This window comes from Papaver somniferum, chromosome 8 (assembly GCF_003573695.1).
Source record: "Papaver somniferum cultivar HN1 chromosome 8, ASM357369v1, whole genome shotgun sequence".
NCBI lineage: Eukaryota > Viridiplantae > Streptophyta > Magnoliopsida > Ranunculales > Papaveraceae > Papaver > Papaver somniferum.
Window position 1 is genome coordinate 126,356,207 of NC_039365.1, and position 16,920 is coordinate 126,373,126.

The 16,920-nt window shown below is 37.3% G+C and overlaps 2 protein-coding genes across 3 annotated transcripts; one reads left to right on the plus strand and one right to left on the minus strand.

The window, feature by feature from the left end:
• The first annotated feature begins 820 nt into the window (after positions 1-820).
• LOC113302951 (DNA topoisomerase 1-like) lies at positions 821-13,466 on the plus strand. Its single transcript, XM_026551924.1, has 22 exons — positions 821-974; positions 1,265-1,960; positions 2,044-2,483; positions 3,348-3,993; positions 4,203-4,289; positions 5,881-5,927; positions 6,917-7,026; positions 7,138-7,238; positions 8,077-8,169; positions 8,533-8,616; positions 9,141-9,224; positions 9,374-9,442; positions 9,674-9,733; positions 9,854-9,925; positions 10,149-10,256; positions 10,367-10,443; positions 10,848-10,931; positions 11,350-11,458; positions 11,586-11,675; positions 12,287-12,352; positions 12,437-12,532; positions 13,114-13,466. Exons 1-22 carry the CDS (start codon positions 972-974, stop codon positions 13,225-13,227), a joined length of 3,336 nt encoding a protein of 1,111 aa, XP_026407709.1. The 5' UTR covers positions 821-971; the 3' UTR covers positions 13,228-13,466.
• A 304-nt stretch (positions 13,467-13,770) lies between these two features.
• Positions 13,771-16,543, minus strand: LOC113302952 (putative pentatricopeptide repeat-containing protein At1g68930). Of its 2 annotated transcripts, XM_026551926.1 has the most exons (2): positions 16,292-16,543; positions 13,771-15,950 (listed from the first exon to the last, which is right to left on the minus strand). In XM_026551926.1, the coding sequence occupies exon 2, from the start codon at positions 15,898-15,900 to the stop codon at positions 14,050-14,052; it is 1,851 nt and encodes a 616-aa protein (XP_026407711.1). In that variant the 5' UTR covers positions 15,901-15,950; positions 16,292-16,543; the 3' UTR covers positions 13,771-14,049. The 2 variants fall into 2 exon arrangements, with proteins under 2 accessions (XP_026407711.1, XP_026407710.1); XM_026551925.1 differs by having other exon boundaries at positions 13,771-16,542.
• Between the last annotated feature and the right edge of the window lie 377 nt (positions 16,544-16,920).

Sequence of the window (16,920 nt, forward strand, 5' to 3'; positions counted from 1 at the left end):
ATCCTCGCACATACCTAGAAGCAACAACAGGATTTCGCATGGACAAAAAAAGTTCTTCCCCCGATTTTACCTGGGGATCCACCAGCCGGAGCCACTCCAATACACATCAGAGCAACAACAACAATATTAGCAGGTTGGACGAACCGGATTAAATGAAGATCAACACAGATGGTGTTGCTAGAGGACATCCAGGAATGGCGGGTGCAGGTTTTATTTGCAGGGATCCGAGTGCTCAAACTGTGATGGCTCCCGGGCAACCTCTAGGAGTAACTACCGCGCTAGTAACTGAAACGTGGGCAACTCTGCTGGCATCAACGACGGCTATGGAGAGACAATGACCAAAAGTTATCTTTGAGACAGATTTGAAAAACCTGATGCGCTTCATAAAAGCGGAGGCTGAAGCTCCGTGGTATCTTGCAGGAATGATCACCGTAATAAAACAGAGAATGTGACAATTCCTCTTTATTGTATTCAACACAATTATAGAGAAGGGATCAAGCAGCAGATGGTTTGACAAATTTTGTCGCAGACGGTAGCCAAGCAGGATTCTTATCACAACAATATGGGACCAGGCAATCCCATATTTTTTCAGCCAAATTCTATTAAATGACTATACGGGTACAAAATACCCACGTGTAATAGCTATCGAGGCTTGTTCTTTATGTTTTTCATGCTTATAAAAAAAAAAACTCTTTTGCGTGATACCGAAATCAGTGACAAATTTCGAACTTTGAAAAAAACGGAATAGAGAGTCTTTTCGCCGAAAGTTTGATAATAAAACGCCAAAACCCTAAGAAACACCAAATAATATTATCTATTCGATTTTCTTCTTCTGAGAAACTCCATAACTCTCATGGCTTATGCGTATCTATTAACTTGTACAAGTGTTCTTTAATGGCGCTTCAAATTCCTAAATTGTTTTCTGTATCTACTTGTACTGTAACATTTCAAGGTTCTCTCAGCTTGCTATCATGGTACACGCTCTATCCCTCACAGATTCTAAATTCTCGAATTAGTACAATGTTTCATTTATGCCCATTTTTCTGCTCATGTGTTGCCAATTTCTTGAATTTAGTTTGCATCAAAAACCTGATTATCGAAAAGGGTTTTCTAAGTCGCCTTTAAATTACAACCTTTTAAATGTAAATGAAGAGAAAAATGAATTACTAAATGTTCAGACAGATTGTTATTTATATTTTCTGGTTAAAAAGGGATAAATTAAGTATCTTATGCGAGATTTTATTGTTGTTCTTTGATGTGACAGTTGCAGTGCAGGACGTTGCAGAGCTTCCCTGGCGCTTGCTCACTATATTCAGAGTTTGGTGGTAGCTGTAAATATCGAAAATGTACTCAGCTTAAATTGAGGACGCCAGTGGAAAGATGTAAGGTCCCTAACGGTCAATTTAAAGACCTAATTCTCCAACGAGATTGTGTTATTAGGCCACTCAGTGAAGGATATATGCAGGGGTTTGGTGTGACTAACTGGACTCAGTTAGGAGTTGGCTTTCCTTGTACCATGAAACATATCACTAGTAGATATTCAGATAGAAATTTTGTTACATTGAGTTTATCTTTATATAATTGTGCAAGTAGGAAATTTACAACATGTAAAGCCTTACGAAAATCAGAGGCGGCAACAGAATTGATGACTATAAATGACAAGAAGAAAAAGACATCCATGGTTTCTGACGGCAGTTTGGAAGGAGCACCGCAGGTTGATGCTCCTAGTCAGCTTGCTAAAAAGAGTCCTAGCAAGACTGCAAAATCAGCAAAGGATGCAAAAAGTGAATCTACGAAAAGGACCGCTGTGAATGCCAGAAAGGTAGTAAAGAAAGTCTCCGTGTCAAAGTCCAAGGAAAAGGTTCCTAAAATTCAGATGGATAAAGTTTCAAAACTAGCTTCTCGAGCAAAGAAAGTGAATGGTTTAGATCCTGCAATATCTTCTGTGACTTCTGGAAAAGTAAGTCCATGTTAAGTTTTTGAGGATTCTGGTCTTTTGGAATCCATCTGAGCCAGGTTCTAACTAACTTTCTGTTTCTTCAGAGTCTTCTGGTGGGTGAGGAACCTTTGCTAGTAGTCAGTGATTCTTCGGTAACAGATCATCGGAAGAAGACGTCTGGGAAATCTACCAATAAGAGGAAGCCCAAGGAGACGAAAGTTCCGACGAAGTCAAATAAAGTTCCAACAAAACAAAGTTGTAATCCAGTTCTTGTTGAGGTAAACCAAAACTGTGCAGGAACAACAATTGGGCCTTTATATCCCCCAGCCGGGAAATCTGTTGTGGTAGTGGAGTCTTTCACCAAAGCCAAAAATATTCAACGCTACCTTGGAGATATGTACAAAGTCCTGCCTAGCTTTGGCCATGTGAGAGACTTGGCTGGCAGGTCGGGGTCGGTACGGCCTGATGATGATTTCAGTGTGGTTTGGGAGGTTCCTTCTGATGCCTTGCCTCACCTTAAGAACATTAAAGATGCACTAAAGGGGTATGCTTATCTCCGTTTCTACTAGCTGATCCAGAATGAAGTTATCTTGCTTGTCAACTAAAATGTTAAATATTCAGCCTTTGCATACCTACATTGGGTGGGATGATTAGACTCATAAATATACAATCTTATTAGATATACGTCAAGTGGTCTAGAGAGAAGCTATGTTTGGGCAGATGCTTTATGTGGAATCTCTTGCCTGAATGAAGAACCTCAAGTATTGGCTGTTTTGGAATCTATATTTGTACTAAATATTAGCTCAAAATGATTTATTGAAAGGATGACCGCAATTAACTTGCAGACTTTGGCATGACTGGCATTTTCAAAATTTATTATCATGAGATGGAGATATCCTCAGCATAAATCATAATCATTTGGGCTTGCTGGTAATGTCTAGATTTGAAAGTCACTATCTAGCTGGGACATTCTAATTTAAACATTCTGAAGCAACATTATTGATTCAAATTGTAATGTTGTCACCCTTAGATAATTCATTTTGAATCCTAGGAAATGTATGCAGAGTTACTGCTCCGATTCATAACTGATTAAGAACAATGTTAATACTCACTGAACGTCACTTATTAGTCACACGGTTTTAATGTTCTCTGTGAGACGAAACTCAACATTTCTGATGCCAAAGCGTTTTCGAATAAAATTATTTTTGTACATGATAACTGTATCCAAACACAGTGAAGTTGTGGAAAGTTATGCATGGTATGCTCCAGCAAACACTGGGAGCTTTCTAATTTTTATTTTGTCGTCAATGAATTTGTATTCTATGTTCTGCTAACGTGGCCTGCCCTTCTCCTCTTTCTCTCTTTACCTTACTAATACTCTTATTTTCATTGGGTTTCCACTTCTCAGAGCAGATAATCTTATCCTTGCATCTGATCCTGATCGGGAGGGAGAGGCAATTGCTTGGCACATCATCGAGATGTTGCAGCAGCAGAAAGCAATACATAACAAAATGACTGTAGCAAGGGTAGTGTTTCATGAGATAACCGAGGAGTCTATCAAAAGTGCAATGAAGGCTCCAAGAGATATCGACACACACTTGATTCATGCTTATCTTGCACGTCGTGTACTGGACTACTTGATTGGGTTTAGCATTTCACCTCTTTTATGGAGGAAGCTACCTGGCTGCCAGTCAGCTGGGCGAGTCCAGTCTGCAGCTTTGGGTATCATATGTGACAGAGAAAAGGAAATTGATGAATTTAAATCACAGGAGTATTGGACCGTTGAAGTTCAATTTAAGAAAATGGAGCTAGGAAAGGCCTTTTGCTTTCCATCCCACTTGACCCATCTTGAATCCAAAAAGCTAGAGCAGCTTTCAATCATCTCCCAAGCAGAAGCAGAGAAAATCAAACAGAAGACGAGTACAACCAAGTTTAAAGTGGTAAACTTAAAAAGAAGCAAAACACGCAGAAATCCTCCAGCGCCGTATATAACATCAACTCTTCAGCAGGATGCTGCAAATAAATTACATTTTACTGCCCAGTATACTATGAAGGTTAGACGTTTTCTGGCGTTCCAAATTATCTTTTAGAGCCTCTGTATGTCTTGTAGTTCCCCTCCTGATGTTTTGTGATTGCACTTATATGCAAATATGCAAGTATTTGGGTTTTAACTATATGATCAGTATCAGTTTTGCTTTTGCTTTCCCTTTTCTGGTCCTTTTCCCAGCAACCTTCTTGATTTTGTGTTTCTACCTGAATGCAGTTGGCTCAGAAGCTGTATGAGGGAATTTCAATATCGAACGATGAGTCAACTGGGTTGATAACATATATGAGAACAGATGGTATGCATGTATGTATCAGTTCCATTACATAAGTCTTCCAAAGTGACTTGGTTTATCCCCTTCCTTTATGCTAAATATTTTTGTAGATAGTTAGAAATCACACAATATTCTGATGCATATGTTGCCAAATAGGTCACTGGTTGCAATTAAATTGACATTTGTATAGTTGCCAGTATAGAACACAGATTAAATGTGTTCATTTAGTTCACAATTCTGGATAGTTAACCTTAGCAAGCTTCATTCATGATTTATCTAATTTCCATTCGTGATATGGTTTGAGTAGTATTAGATTTTCTCTTTATTTATCTTCGAAGATTGTTATGTGAACTAGAAACCTAGTCTGGATTAATTAGTGTCTCGTATTCATGTAGTTACTTTTCCTCGTCCAGTAAAAATCAAGAATGCTTCAACTAAAAATATTTTTTGTCTCTTGCACTATTGGCATTGTCTTGCAAAGTTAATTCAGCATAAAAATCGAGAACAGCCTAGAACCACGCATCCAAAGCTAAAGAACATAGATAAAACTCTAAAAACTGAAATTGTTGTTTATATAAACTTCATAAACTGCATACTAAAATAAATAAAATAAACTTCATAAACTTGGTGACGTGATTATTCCTGTAGGTTACATCTCCTTATATAGCTATAAAAAATCATAACAAGAAACCAACTTCTGGTTTTGCTGATTTGTAGAATATAGATATTGTCATGTAAGTCCGTTGAAACTTCAAATTTCTCACGCCAAAAGTTTCCAGCTTTGCTAAGTGAATCACATATGTTTAAAATATGCTGAATAGTAATATTTCACTCAAAACACTATAAGACAAAGAACGGAAACTTTTCGAAATGTGTTGTTAGCTCTCTAAAGGAATCACATACTTTATCATATGTAGTACCATTAACTTGTCTCTCTTGCTCATCACTCGTAAGTCGTAACATAAGTATATGCATATTAAAGTTGGATAAAGTAGCACGCGAACTGCAGCACTGATCACTAGTCTAGCCTCTATATAATACCATGTAGTCAGCAGGATTGAGTGAAAAGTTCCTTAAATTGCGGTGCAGTAGGTATATCAGTATTTTCTCTGCCGGATGATATGGGTTACACCTAAAGTTACTTATTCTTAATGTTGTGTCATGTCAGGTTTCAGTGCTCGAACATCGTAAATTTTACAGTCTTTATCTTCGATCTTATGCTTGATTTAGTGATTTTTTTTTTCTTTCTTTTTATTCTTCCTTTAAATTTTGCTTTTTACTACTTGGAGATCTGCTCCAAAGAAGTTCTAAAATTCTTTAAGCAGGTTCAGCGGGGACATCAAAGAACATAGGTAGACATCAAGTTTGATTTGAATCAGATGTAATATTTATGCTATCCCAACATAGCAACACCATCATGTATGAATAAAAAGTTAACCCTTACAAATCTATAGGGTTTTGATGGTTAACTGACAATCGATGATAACCCTTTCATCATGGTTAAACGTTATACGTCAAGTTTTTAAACATATTGTCGTTTCTGTTAAACCACTGGACTTTCTCTAAGAAAGGAAAAATGTCTGTTAACTTCAGTTTCTCCTTTGCATATTTCTATTTCTCAAGGTTTCTGACAAAGCTGCAGAGGATATATGCTCTTTGGTCAAAGAAAGGTGTGTGCCGTGTTTTGAAGATTATACTTTCTTATGCTTTACCAATGACCTCTGAACTGCCGACAGACCAAAATATTAGACTCAATTGCTCGCACACCAGTAATTTAAACTCAATTCATAACATAATTCAACCTCTAGCATGGCAATCTCAATTGTCCAAGTTACCATATATACTCAGCAAAAGTGGAGGTTTTTACACCCTTTGGTTCAGCAAAATCACCAATAGAAGCACCTAGTAGTTTTTGAAAACAGCTCCACTGCCAGAAACACCTAGATTACTATAAGAAGGTCCATCTGAATTGGTTTAATAACAGCCCATTATGTTCCTCAAGTTGATTTTCTTACTAGAGTAATGCATAGACTACGAAATGTATATAAATTTCTACATCAAGAAAGAGATTTTCTTCGAGATAATTATGCAGTTCGGGTCAATTGCCTTTAATAGCAGTTTATTAGAGGTAGATGCTGGAATTTCAGCTTCATAATCATAATTCTTTAGACTTAAACATGAGTATACGATTACCTCTATGCTGAAACAGATATTAATCGTAATATTAACACATTCTACAAGCTAAACAACACCATATGCTAATCTCTTATTCATGGTATAAACACTCTCTATGATAGCTTACACTGTTTGGTTTTCTGGCTTGGACTTCTACATCTATTTCCTCTTGCTTAAGTGATGGGAAAAACAAAACTTCTAGATATACAAGAGGCTTAGAAGAGGGTATTAGTCAACAGCCATGTGTCTCCATCATGAGTTGGATGACACCTCATTAGCCAACTCATAGGACACGTAAGATGTTTAACCTTAATCTAGCATTAACCTAAGCTAATCTTAATCACTTGATTAACCCTTAGTGTTACCTTAATCCGGCTTATTAACAATTTAATTAAGCTAAACATGAGTTGTTGCGTAAACCATAAAAAGCCAACAATAGACACTTATCTTTGGGTCTCAATGGAACTAAATATTTGAAATGTAGGTATGGGAGGGATTTTGCATCAGAGAGCGGTCGTACATATTTTAAGAAGGTCAAAAACGCTCAAGAGGCACATGAAGCCATCAGGCCCACCAACATAAGAAGGTTCCCATGTAATATATGATTCCGTGAATGATGCTATCTGATACTTTCTGTAGTTAATGTTATGTTTTTGTTTATCGCTTTGGTGATGATTAAAGTATCTACATCATTCTGGATTTCAGCAAGCCTCTCTGGAGTACTTGACGAAGATTCCTTGAAGCTGTACACTCTTGTATGGTCTCGAACAATGGCATGCCAAATGGAGCCAATGATAATTGATCAGGTGCTTATTGAAACCTAATATATATAAAGATGTTTATCTAGTTCTTTCATATTTGGAATTAAAGGGGCACATTCCTTGGTTTCTGGGACATGATGCGTTACTTCTCATCTATTGGGTATCTAGGTTGTATTGATATATTAAAACTCCTGTTGGCTGAAACGAAATTTTAAGCCTTCACCGTGTTGCACCAAAATAAAAAATAAAAAGAAGAAGAAGAAGAGGAGGAGCACATACCTGATATCTTCAGAACTGCTGGAGTTTTTTTATATGTTAGTATGGATATCAAACACAATATCTTCTTCAGAATTTGAGTTCAGGCACCCAGTATCAGTTTAATGGTAGGTAAATGCATGTAACATCATTTTTCACAAACCTCCTGATTACCCAGATATAGACATGATGGAAATCATAAGTTCAAAGTTGGTTGTGGGGCTCGCATAACGCATCTGGCGTAAGTTTGGGAGGTGTCACTCTTTTATTGACAATTCCATGATACAGTGTAACTTGGACCATATTATAGTACCCGTAGTGTTCCTAGTGTCGAAATGAGTCATTTATACTAGAATATAGTTGGTTAACTACACTATAGTTCTTGCCTTCCATGAACAAGGTTTACATCTCTGTTGCTCCTGCCAAAAGCGTCATCTTTTGTTATAACACTTTTTACTCATTTTTTATTTTTGTTTAATATTAAGTCCTTGTATTATTATCGTTTTCAATAGAACCATTAGCCTCCATATGCTTCTATATTGTTTTAATTCTTGCGCCTTCCACCTGTATTGTTGGTTTTCTCGTGAGGGTTATTTTGGGACCTTGACTCTGTTATTTTTCGTACAAGGTACAAGTGGATATTGGGGATGCTGGAAATTCCTTGGTTTTTAGATCAACATCTTCAAAAATTGAGTTTTCTGGGTACCAAGCAGTCTACAAGGTATCTTATTATAATTTGCATTCAGAAAGTCACCTTCTAGCTATTATTGAAGAATTACAGAATGGTTCTAGTATTCTACTGGGTGACATTGTATTTCTCTCTTGCTTGATAGTTTTTTCTTTTCGAGATGCTGTGGATCTTGTAATCCCATCATGGTAGCTACAAATATAACTGTACTTGTCTTTCCTGATGATTATCGTGCCCATTGCTGGAAGTTAAGCAAACTTTTCAAATCCTTGAATTTCCTTGGATGTCAAAGCTGGAAAGCTGCAGACCAGGCTTTTCTACACATGCATAGATAGAATCACTGGTTAAGTAATTATTCTTGAATATTTATAATTTTTTTGGTTCTGAAATTTTCAGGATCCAGAAGCTGCAGCCATTGGCAATAAAGATAAGGAAGGGAGTGCTCATGAGGAGATTTTCAATATTCTTTTTGCCTTAAAGGTAGTTATAATGTTCATAATATATTAAAACTATTTTTTCCCAAGTGATGTGGGATCATGTCTGTGTCAAAACCTAAATGCAATCCATAATTTTACTTTAGTCGCTTCAAAATTGATGGCTAGAAGGGAACATTTAGATGCAGCACCCCTCCCCATTGCCTACCTGATATTGTATGCTTTTGCCATTGCTCACTGTAAGGGGTTTCTGGGAGACATACAAAAGGCCTCGGACAACATTGAGTGTGGACTTTCTCTCCAATGTAGCCCCTGGCTTTTTTGGGTGTTTTCTAGAAGACTGCATTCTGTCAGCAGTCAACAAAGCAGGGATGGGAAGTGTAGGCATTGGGAACGGGGGTGTTACACCAGAACTCATTGTTGTGTTCAGATATCCTTTTACTTAATTTGTTTGTTGTCATGAGAAACTGCTTTTTAGTCAGGAGACTAGTTGTCTTCAAATATTGTTATTAATGTTTAAATAGGTTCCTTTACCTAATTTTGTTTGTTGACATGGGAAAATGCTTCAAGTCAGGAGACTTTTTAGATCCCGGACAAGTGGAACTCAAGCAGCACCACACTCAACCTCCTTCACGATATTCTGAAGGCTCCTTGGTATATTTTATTCTTCTGGTTTCTGATGTGGTTGTCCTTTAAATGTAGTATTTTTTTACTGAAAGTTTAAAAGCATCAACTTTAAAATCTCATTTACCTTTGATTTTCCTATGAGCACTTCTTTAATTATTACTCATAAACATCTGAAGGTTAAAAAGATGGAAGACCTTGGCATTGGAAGACCTTCTACATATGCTAGCACCATAAAAACTTTACAGGTATTTAACACTCTTTCTCTGAGGTATGAATTGGTTCCGTTTGCTTTCAACTGTATTAAAAAGATGTGTTAGTTTTCTTTTTGGATGGTAATCTTCAATCAATCTCTGTAGTAAAAATTCTGAAAGGGCTCTTTCTACATAGAAGCATTCCTATTAATTTTATTTGTGAGACTTAATTTGTCTCAATTAAATGGACTTTAATATTTGCTTATTGCTTTTTTGTGTCATCAGGATAGGAAGTATCTGACAGTGAAGAGTCGAATACTAAATCCAGAATTTCGGGGTCGAATGGTTTGTTCTGATTTTTGTTCCATTGATTATCCATTTCAATAGTTTCTTTCTTGTAAATGCTAACGCATTCTTGTTTCTTGATCCAATGTTGCTTGTACATTGGTTTCGTGTAATTGTCAGGTGTCAGCTTTTCTCTCCCACCATTTCTCAGAGGTCACAGACTATGGTTTTACTGCCGATATGGAGACTGAGGTGATTAAATTGGTTACTTTTACTTCTCTTTGCTGTCAACGTCCTCGTATCTTTGTAGTTTGTGAATGTGCCAATGGTGTAAATCTAGCAAAAATGTGTGAGGGCATCTTATGTAATTTGCTTCTTGTGATGATTTTATGTGCTTTTAATTTTACTTAGCTAGTACGTTTATCTGGACGTTCTGGTCAGTGACATCTTTCTGTCCTCAATGATCTTTCACTAGCTTGACAATGTTTCTGCTGGGGTTACTGAATGGAAACGACTCCTGAAGAATTACTGGGAAAGATTCAGCTCATATTGTGAGCAAGCTGGTAAAGTTGACATTCAGCAGGTAAGGAGGCCACCTTTGTTAAAACTAGACTGGGAAGATTCTAGTCTTGTTATCCTGTGGGATAAAGGTATTTATCTGTAAAATTAATTTGATATACTAGTATTTTGCAGGTAGAGAAAATGTTGGAGGGAACATTTGAAGATTTCTTGTTTGCTTCACTTCCTGACGGAAGCAGGACGTGCCCTAGGTTTTCTGTTTGTGCACTTTGTAATTGTTGATTATCTTGAATGAGAGTCTCGTTCTGCCACGTGTTGGCATGCTTTTGTTACCATAACATACCACATAAGGCATTTGCTCTGTATTTTCATTGCTTAGTTGTTGTTCACTCGTGTTCTGCAATTCTGTCGTAGTCGCAGTAGTTTGAACATTTGGAATTGATGTTTTCATGATCTGCTTAAGCTCCTTCACGTAGTTCATTGCATTCACTCGGTGTGGCATTCAACTTTTGTTGACTGCATTTGTTCATGTCGCTTAAGTTTTAATAAGACCTGAATATGGATTTTAGTACATGTATGTACTGTTTTTAACCATCCTGTAGTCTGCTAGATTACTTCTCCTGATCTAAATTTCCTAAAATTAATTTTGGTGCAGTTGTCAGACAGGCACTTTGAGCTTCAAAGTCAGTAGATACGGCGAGGGTTATTTTATAGGATGCGACCAGCATCCAAAATGCAAGTAAGTTCAGATAAGAAAGTTTTGAATTGTCATCGATTTACGCAACTTGTCTTGCAAGGTGCTATGTCCCACTTCTTCTCATTTAAGTCTTTGTGTAAGGTATAGGTTGTTTAATCGGAGTGTTTGAAGCACAAGTAGATAGGTAACATAAACAAAAATGCTTTCGTCTTATGGTTACGATGCACTCCCTTCTTCCAATAAGAGTGCTAAAATCTGACTAGAAAGGGGATATGGGTGTGCCTTACTTATTTCAATACGAGCCAGATGAAAGTCTGAAATTCACCCTTGTTTGTCACATCAGCTTAAAAATAATTGTTACAACAACCACTTAGTTTGATCGCTAATAAGTTATTTCATTTGTGTACCTAATGGTTATGTATTCTATGCATGGATGACCTACTGCTGATGGCATATGCAGGTACATAGCGAAGACAATGTACGGTGAAGATGAAGAAGGGGTTACTCAGGGCTCAAACATGTTGTCTGAACCAAAATTGCTTGGTCTCAAGCCTGGATCAAATGACAAGGTTTTCTTCCTTTATTCGTTTAAGAACTATAGACTTGTTGCATCCTGGCATATCATTACTGGGTTCCCCCTTGGGAGCTTTCTATATCTTTTGCCTATTTCTCAGCTGGGCTGAACCCTTCTTTCAGATACTTTTGAAGAATGGACCTTATGGAGTATATGTTCAGCTTGGTGAAGATAGGAAAGGACACTCGCCAAAAAGAGCTTCTGTTTCTAAGGTATTTAATGATTACATTAGCACCATAATGGAGTTCTTATATTACAGTTCGCCCATTTGCAAATTGACAAAGTAACAATGTGGCAGACATGTGGCTTCTGATTCAGTTGCGAAGAATGACTGTAAGATACCTTGTGCCTTCGAGAATCCTGAGATGCAAGAACACCAGATGATGATTATACTTTTGAATTTTTCTTAGGTCGATATATAATAGCTTAGTAAGTTAAAAAAAAAAAACATTTTGTATGCTACATGGCCTTTTTATCAATTAGTACAATCATAGTATTGACGTGCAAGGTAGGAGAGTTACCAGGAAAGAGGAAACTACCATTGTGCTTAAGTACATCATGTAGTGTACATAGAACATTTGATAACATGTCTTATCTACTTTTATTGCCTTGCTGAATTTCAAGAAAGATATCAAATTATCTAACTTGTTTTTATAAGAAATGCTTACCGAAAAGCAGCAATCTTTATTGTTCGTAATTAAGGAAATTATGTGCATAGTCTACATCTTGCAAAAGATAGTTGTGTTATGATGCGCAATTTGGAGCATATAATCTTTGGCCGTAATTTTGGCCTGTAATCTCATGCAACTGTGCCTTTCTGCAGATTAAGGGTGTAGATTCTATCACCTTAGACGAAGCTCTGGAGTTGCTACGTTACCCTATAACATTGGTACATCTACTTCCTAATTGGGTTTTCATGCGGCTTCTTATTCTGCTAACTAACCCTTTTGATGATCACCCTTTTGCCTATCAGGGAAATCATCCGGAGGATGGCCAGCCCATTGAACTAAAACTTGGGAAATTTGGATTTACAGTCAAACATAGACGCACCTACGCTTCAGTACCTAAGGTTTTGTTAGCAACACTGCATTATATAGCGACATTTTTAAATAAATAAAAATAGATAAAACAAGTACTACTGAACTCATGACGTTTTTCTTCTTGATTTTAATCTTGATTACCATATTTGAGCAGTATTCTAGACTTCAGATTTTGGAATCTGAGCATATGTTTTGTTTAGTAGTACTGTTTTACTTTTTCATATGATGCTTAAGCCTAAAAGATGCCAAAGAAGATGATCCTTAAGTTAGCTCTTGTATGATGGAAGGGAAAATCCTTTCTGTGAAGAACTGAATTTAGGAATGAGTTACACTCAGGATCTAAGAACCGCAACTGTCCATTATTTTCGTAGGACCTTGGTGAAACTTATCAGACTTCAAGAATAGGTTTTGTCCTTGGCAAAAATGGGACTTCAAGAATAGGTTTTGTTCTTGGCAAAAATGGGGCTAAGGCAAAGGAATACTTGTGTCGATTCTATCACTTCCAGCCTATAAAATTTTGTTTCATTTGTTTCCTTTTTTTTGCATTTCGTATTCGGTTTTGCTCCATTTCTTTTTTGTTCATATATCCACCTGGACTGTTTGTTGGCAGAGCATGGATCCTAAGGATGTTTTGCTGGAAGATGCATTGAATCTTTTGTCGAGTAAAGATACTAGACAAAGTGGTCGGCCAAAACGTAAGCAAGGACTAAAAGAAGCGGAGTAGGAGATTCTAAAGGTAGTTATTTTTTGGGGAGCTGCCTCCCATAGTTATCCACTAAAAATGTATATAAGCAATTTTCATTGCATTAATTTTCACCGCACTCATTCTTATGGGAAAAAAAAAATCATTCATGGTGTAGACTGTAGAGAAAAAGAGAGTTACGGTCAGGTTATAGAAACAAACAATATTCATTTTACCTTCTTTGTTTTGAGATAGAAGCGATCAGAATCATTTGGAAACCATATCTGGATTTGTATATGATGCCCATTTTGATCAGCTACCTCATTCATTTCCATTAATACCTTCGGCATATAATAATTTCTTATTGGAAAAAGAGAATTTCATATGTAATGCACCTCGTATATTAACTTATCCTATAGTGAACATCTGGATGTGGCTTGTGAATGCTACTCTTTAAAAACCTAAAACGCCTAAAAATAAAAATAACTATGTGCAAAAAAAAGGGAGTATGGTTTGAAAGAGTTTGGAAGATTCAGATACGGTAAACCGGAAAAAATTATTATTTTAGCTTAATTCATCGAAGCGTAAAATCAATAAAACATTTTAGCTGAAAGGCGAAAGTAGATTCAAGCAACCGTAGTAATATCAAAACGAAACCAAAGCCAATTCAACAAAAACAGGACGGCAATGACACTTCTTAGAACCTGTATAAACCACGAATAGATACAGCAAGTAAGATTTGTCATTTAAGGACTCCAAATGAAACCAGACTTTGTTTCCTCAAGTACTTTCCAATTTCCACCTCATGACCTCAGGTTAAGAAAAGAAACAGATAACAACCTGTTTGGAGTTCCAACAACTTCATTACCAGAAATCTCCACATGAGCAAGTACCATCTTTAAACAAATGGTACCGGGTGGAATCTCTTACAAGTATCTCTCGCTGGACGATCTTCGATATGAACTTCGTTGCATTATGACAGTCTCCACATACCCGGAGATTCTTAGTAACTCGAATGGGCAAGCCAGAAGGTATAAAGATCAATCCAAACGCGATTGCGAGCCTCTCACTGTGGTGATTAAGCATCTTTATCTTCTCTGTTTCTTCAACATCATGGAGGATAGAGTTCGTATCAGGTTTATAACCAATATCGATCATTTTAGTATACAGTATATCCAGTTCAGCATATATCTTATCTGAAAACGGGTTTGATCGATCATCAGCTGAGAATTCGTGAACCTTGTTCTTATACTTGATCCAACTATAACCAGGTGTTTTTATCAAGCCCTTATCTCTCATTACTCTTCTTAAACCAGACACTTCGTCCCTCATACCATTGGCCGCATAAATGCTAGAGAGCAAGATATAACCGGCGGGGTCTTCTGGGACTAACTCAAGAAGACAATCAGCAGCCCATTTCCCAATTTCCAGGTTATTGTGAAATCTGCACGAGCTAAGTAGGGTTGACCAGCCAATTGAATCAGGACTACAAGGCATCTTGTGTATAAAATCTTTTGCTTCTTCTAATTTTCCTGCACGACTGAGAAGATCAATCATGCAACTGTATTGACCAAGAGTTGGTTTAATTCCATTCACTTTAACCATGGAATCGAAATACTGATATCCTTTATCAACTAGTCCTGCTCTACTGCAGGCCGAAAGGACCCCAATGAAGGTAACACCGTCGGGTTTCATGCCTTTTTCTAGCATTTGCTCAAATAAATCAATTGATTCATTGGCTTTTCCAAACTGAGCATATGCTGAAACCAAAGCAGCCCATGAAACTTCGTCCTTGACATGCATTTCATTGAATAACTTGTGCGAACCTTCAATACTTCCACACTTGCCATACAAGGTAATTAGGGCATTTGAAACAGTAATAAAAGAAATCAAACCTGAAACCAGAGCTTGACCATGAAATTCTGCCCCTTCTTCTACACTTGCTAAATTAGCACAAGAACTAATCACACTTCCTAAAGTATAATCATCAGGGTAAATGCCGTTCCTTTGCATCTCGCAGAGTATCCTCAGGGCTTCTTCAGATAATCCATTCTGACCATAACCCACAATCAAAGCTGTCCAAGACACAATGTTTTTATGAGCCATTTGCTTGAAAACATTTTCTGCATAATGTATGCTTCTGCATTTAGAATACATGTCAACTAGAGCACTGCCCACAAATATATTATCCTTATAACCTGTCCTAATTATAAAAGCATGGATCTGCTTTCCTTGCTTTAAGGACGAAAGACCCCCACGAGCAGTCAAAACACTTCCAAATGTGAACTGATCAATGATGAAACGTTCCAATATCATCTCTCTAAAAATATCAACTGCTTCACTCCCTAATCCGTTTTCGGTAAGCCCAGTAACCATAGCTGTCCATGAAACTGAATCTGTTTCAGGCATTTTACGAAACAAATGTTTGGAATCTTCAGGCATTCCACACCTAAAGAACCCACTTATCATTGTGTTATAAACTACTGAATTTCTATCTGAAAGTTCATCAAACACACGCTTTGCATCATTGATTCGCCTAGTTTTGGAGTAAAAGTCCACTAAAGGACTACCTACAAATACATATGATACAAAGCCAAATTTCCAAATATGTCCATGAACCTGCATACCCAATGTTACGGAAGCATGTTTTATAGCCAAGATCAGCATTGTTGAGAATGTAATTCGACTCAAGTTGACAAAGCTACATTTTAACATCAACCTATAAGCATTCACTGAATCCTCTAGCGTCCCATAATTTGCATGACCTGAAATAACAGAATTCCATGAAACTGCATCAGGACTTCGCATTCTATCAAATATTTCTTGCATTTCATAAAGCTGGCCAGATTTGGAGTAAGTGGAGAGAATGGTGTTCCACGAGTAGATATTTGGGTTAGGAATTTGATCAAACACGTGACGCGCGTAATTTGAATTATTGAATTTTGAGTACACACTTGTGAGATTGTTGTATAGAAAAATGTCCGGGACTGTTAAGGATTTGATTATGAGACAATGGAGCTTCTTTGACTGGCTGTAGGATTCACAGCAGAGTTTCAGTAAGGAACAATAGTAATTTCCTAGAGAACACATTACGTTATCTACTTACAGGAATTCCCAAGACGTTAACCAGTTTTTGCTCATTTCCTCAGAAATAGTCTTCATACTAGTTTGAGCTGAATGACTCTGAATATGCTTTTCCTTTTGTGGAGCATATCTCTGAATATGTCGGGTACCAGCCAATATCATTGATAAGGTCCATTCAGACCAGTACCACTCACTCTTCTGTTGAGGACCGGTACAAGGTAAGTTATCCCTGGCCAGTTTTTGGGGGTGGTCTCGTAAGGTAATTTTATGGAGGGTACAAAAGATCAAAAACGCAATGTCGAGAGAAATTTTTTCTCTTTCCTTTGTTCATTATTTTTTCTCTCTCATTTGTTCACATAGATAATATGTACTACTTAATAGCAATACACCGCCGCTTCGCTACAACTCCGGTGCCGTGCCATACCCTCCCTCTAATATAGCTACTGAGCAACAAGTAACAAAGACAAACATCACCGGAAGCTAATTCAGCTGAACCAGTAGCACTGTCAGAAACAGCCAGCACTCCCTGACCCCCAGTAGCACTACCTACAACACCCGCACTTCTTCATTTCCAACTTCACTAGGTTCTCCCACCCCATCGGCAACAGAACCGACAGCAAATGGTTCAACTGGAACTTCATCGATACCAGT

Coding starts and splice junctions, on each gene's coding strand:
- LOC113302951 (XM_026551924.1), top strand. Junction 2,484..3,347: donor ATTAAAGATGCACTAAAGGG/GTATGCTTATCT, acceptor TCCACTTCTCAG/AGCAGATAATCTTATCCTTG. Junction 7,239..8,076: donor AGCCAATGATAATTGATCAG/GTGCTTATTGAA, acceptor TTTTCGTACAAG/GTACAAGTGGATATTGGGGA.
- LOC113302952 (XM_026551925.1), bottom strand. CDS start 16,275: ATGTGTTCTCTAGGAAATTACTATTGTTCCTTACTGAAACTCTGCTGT.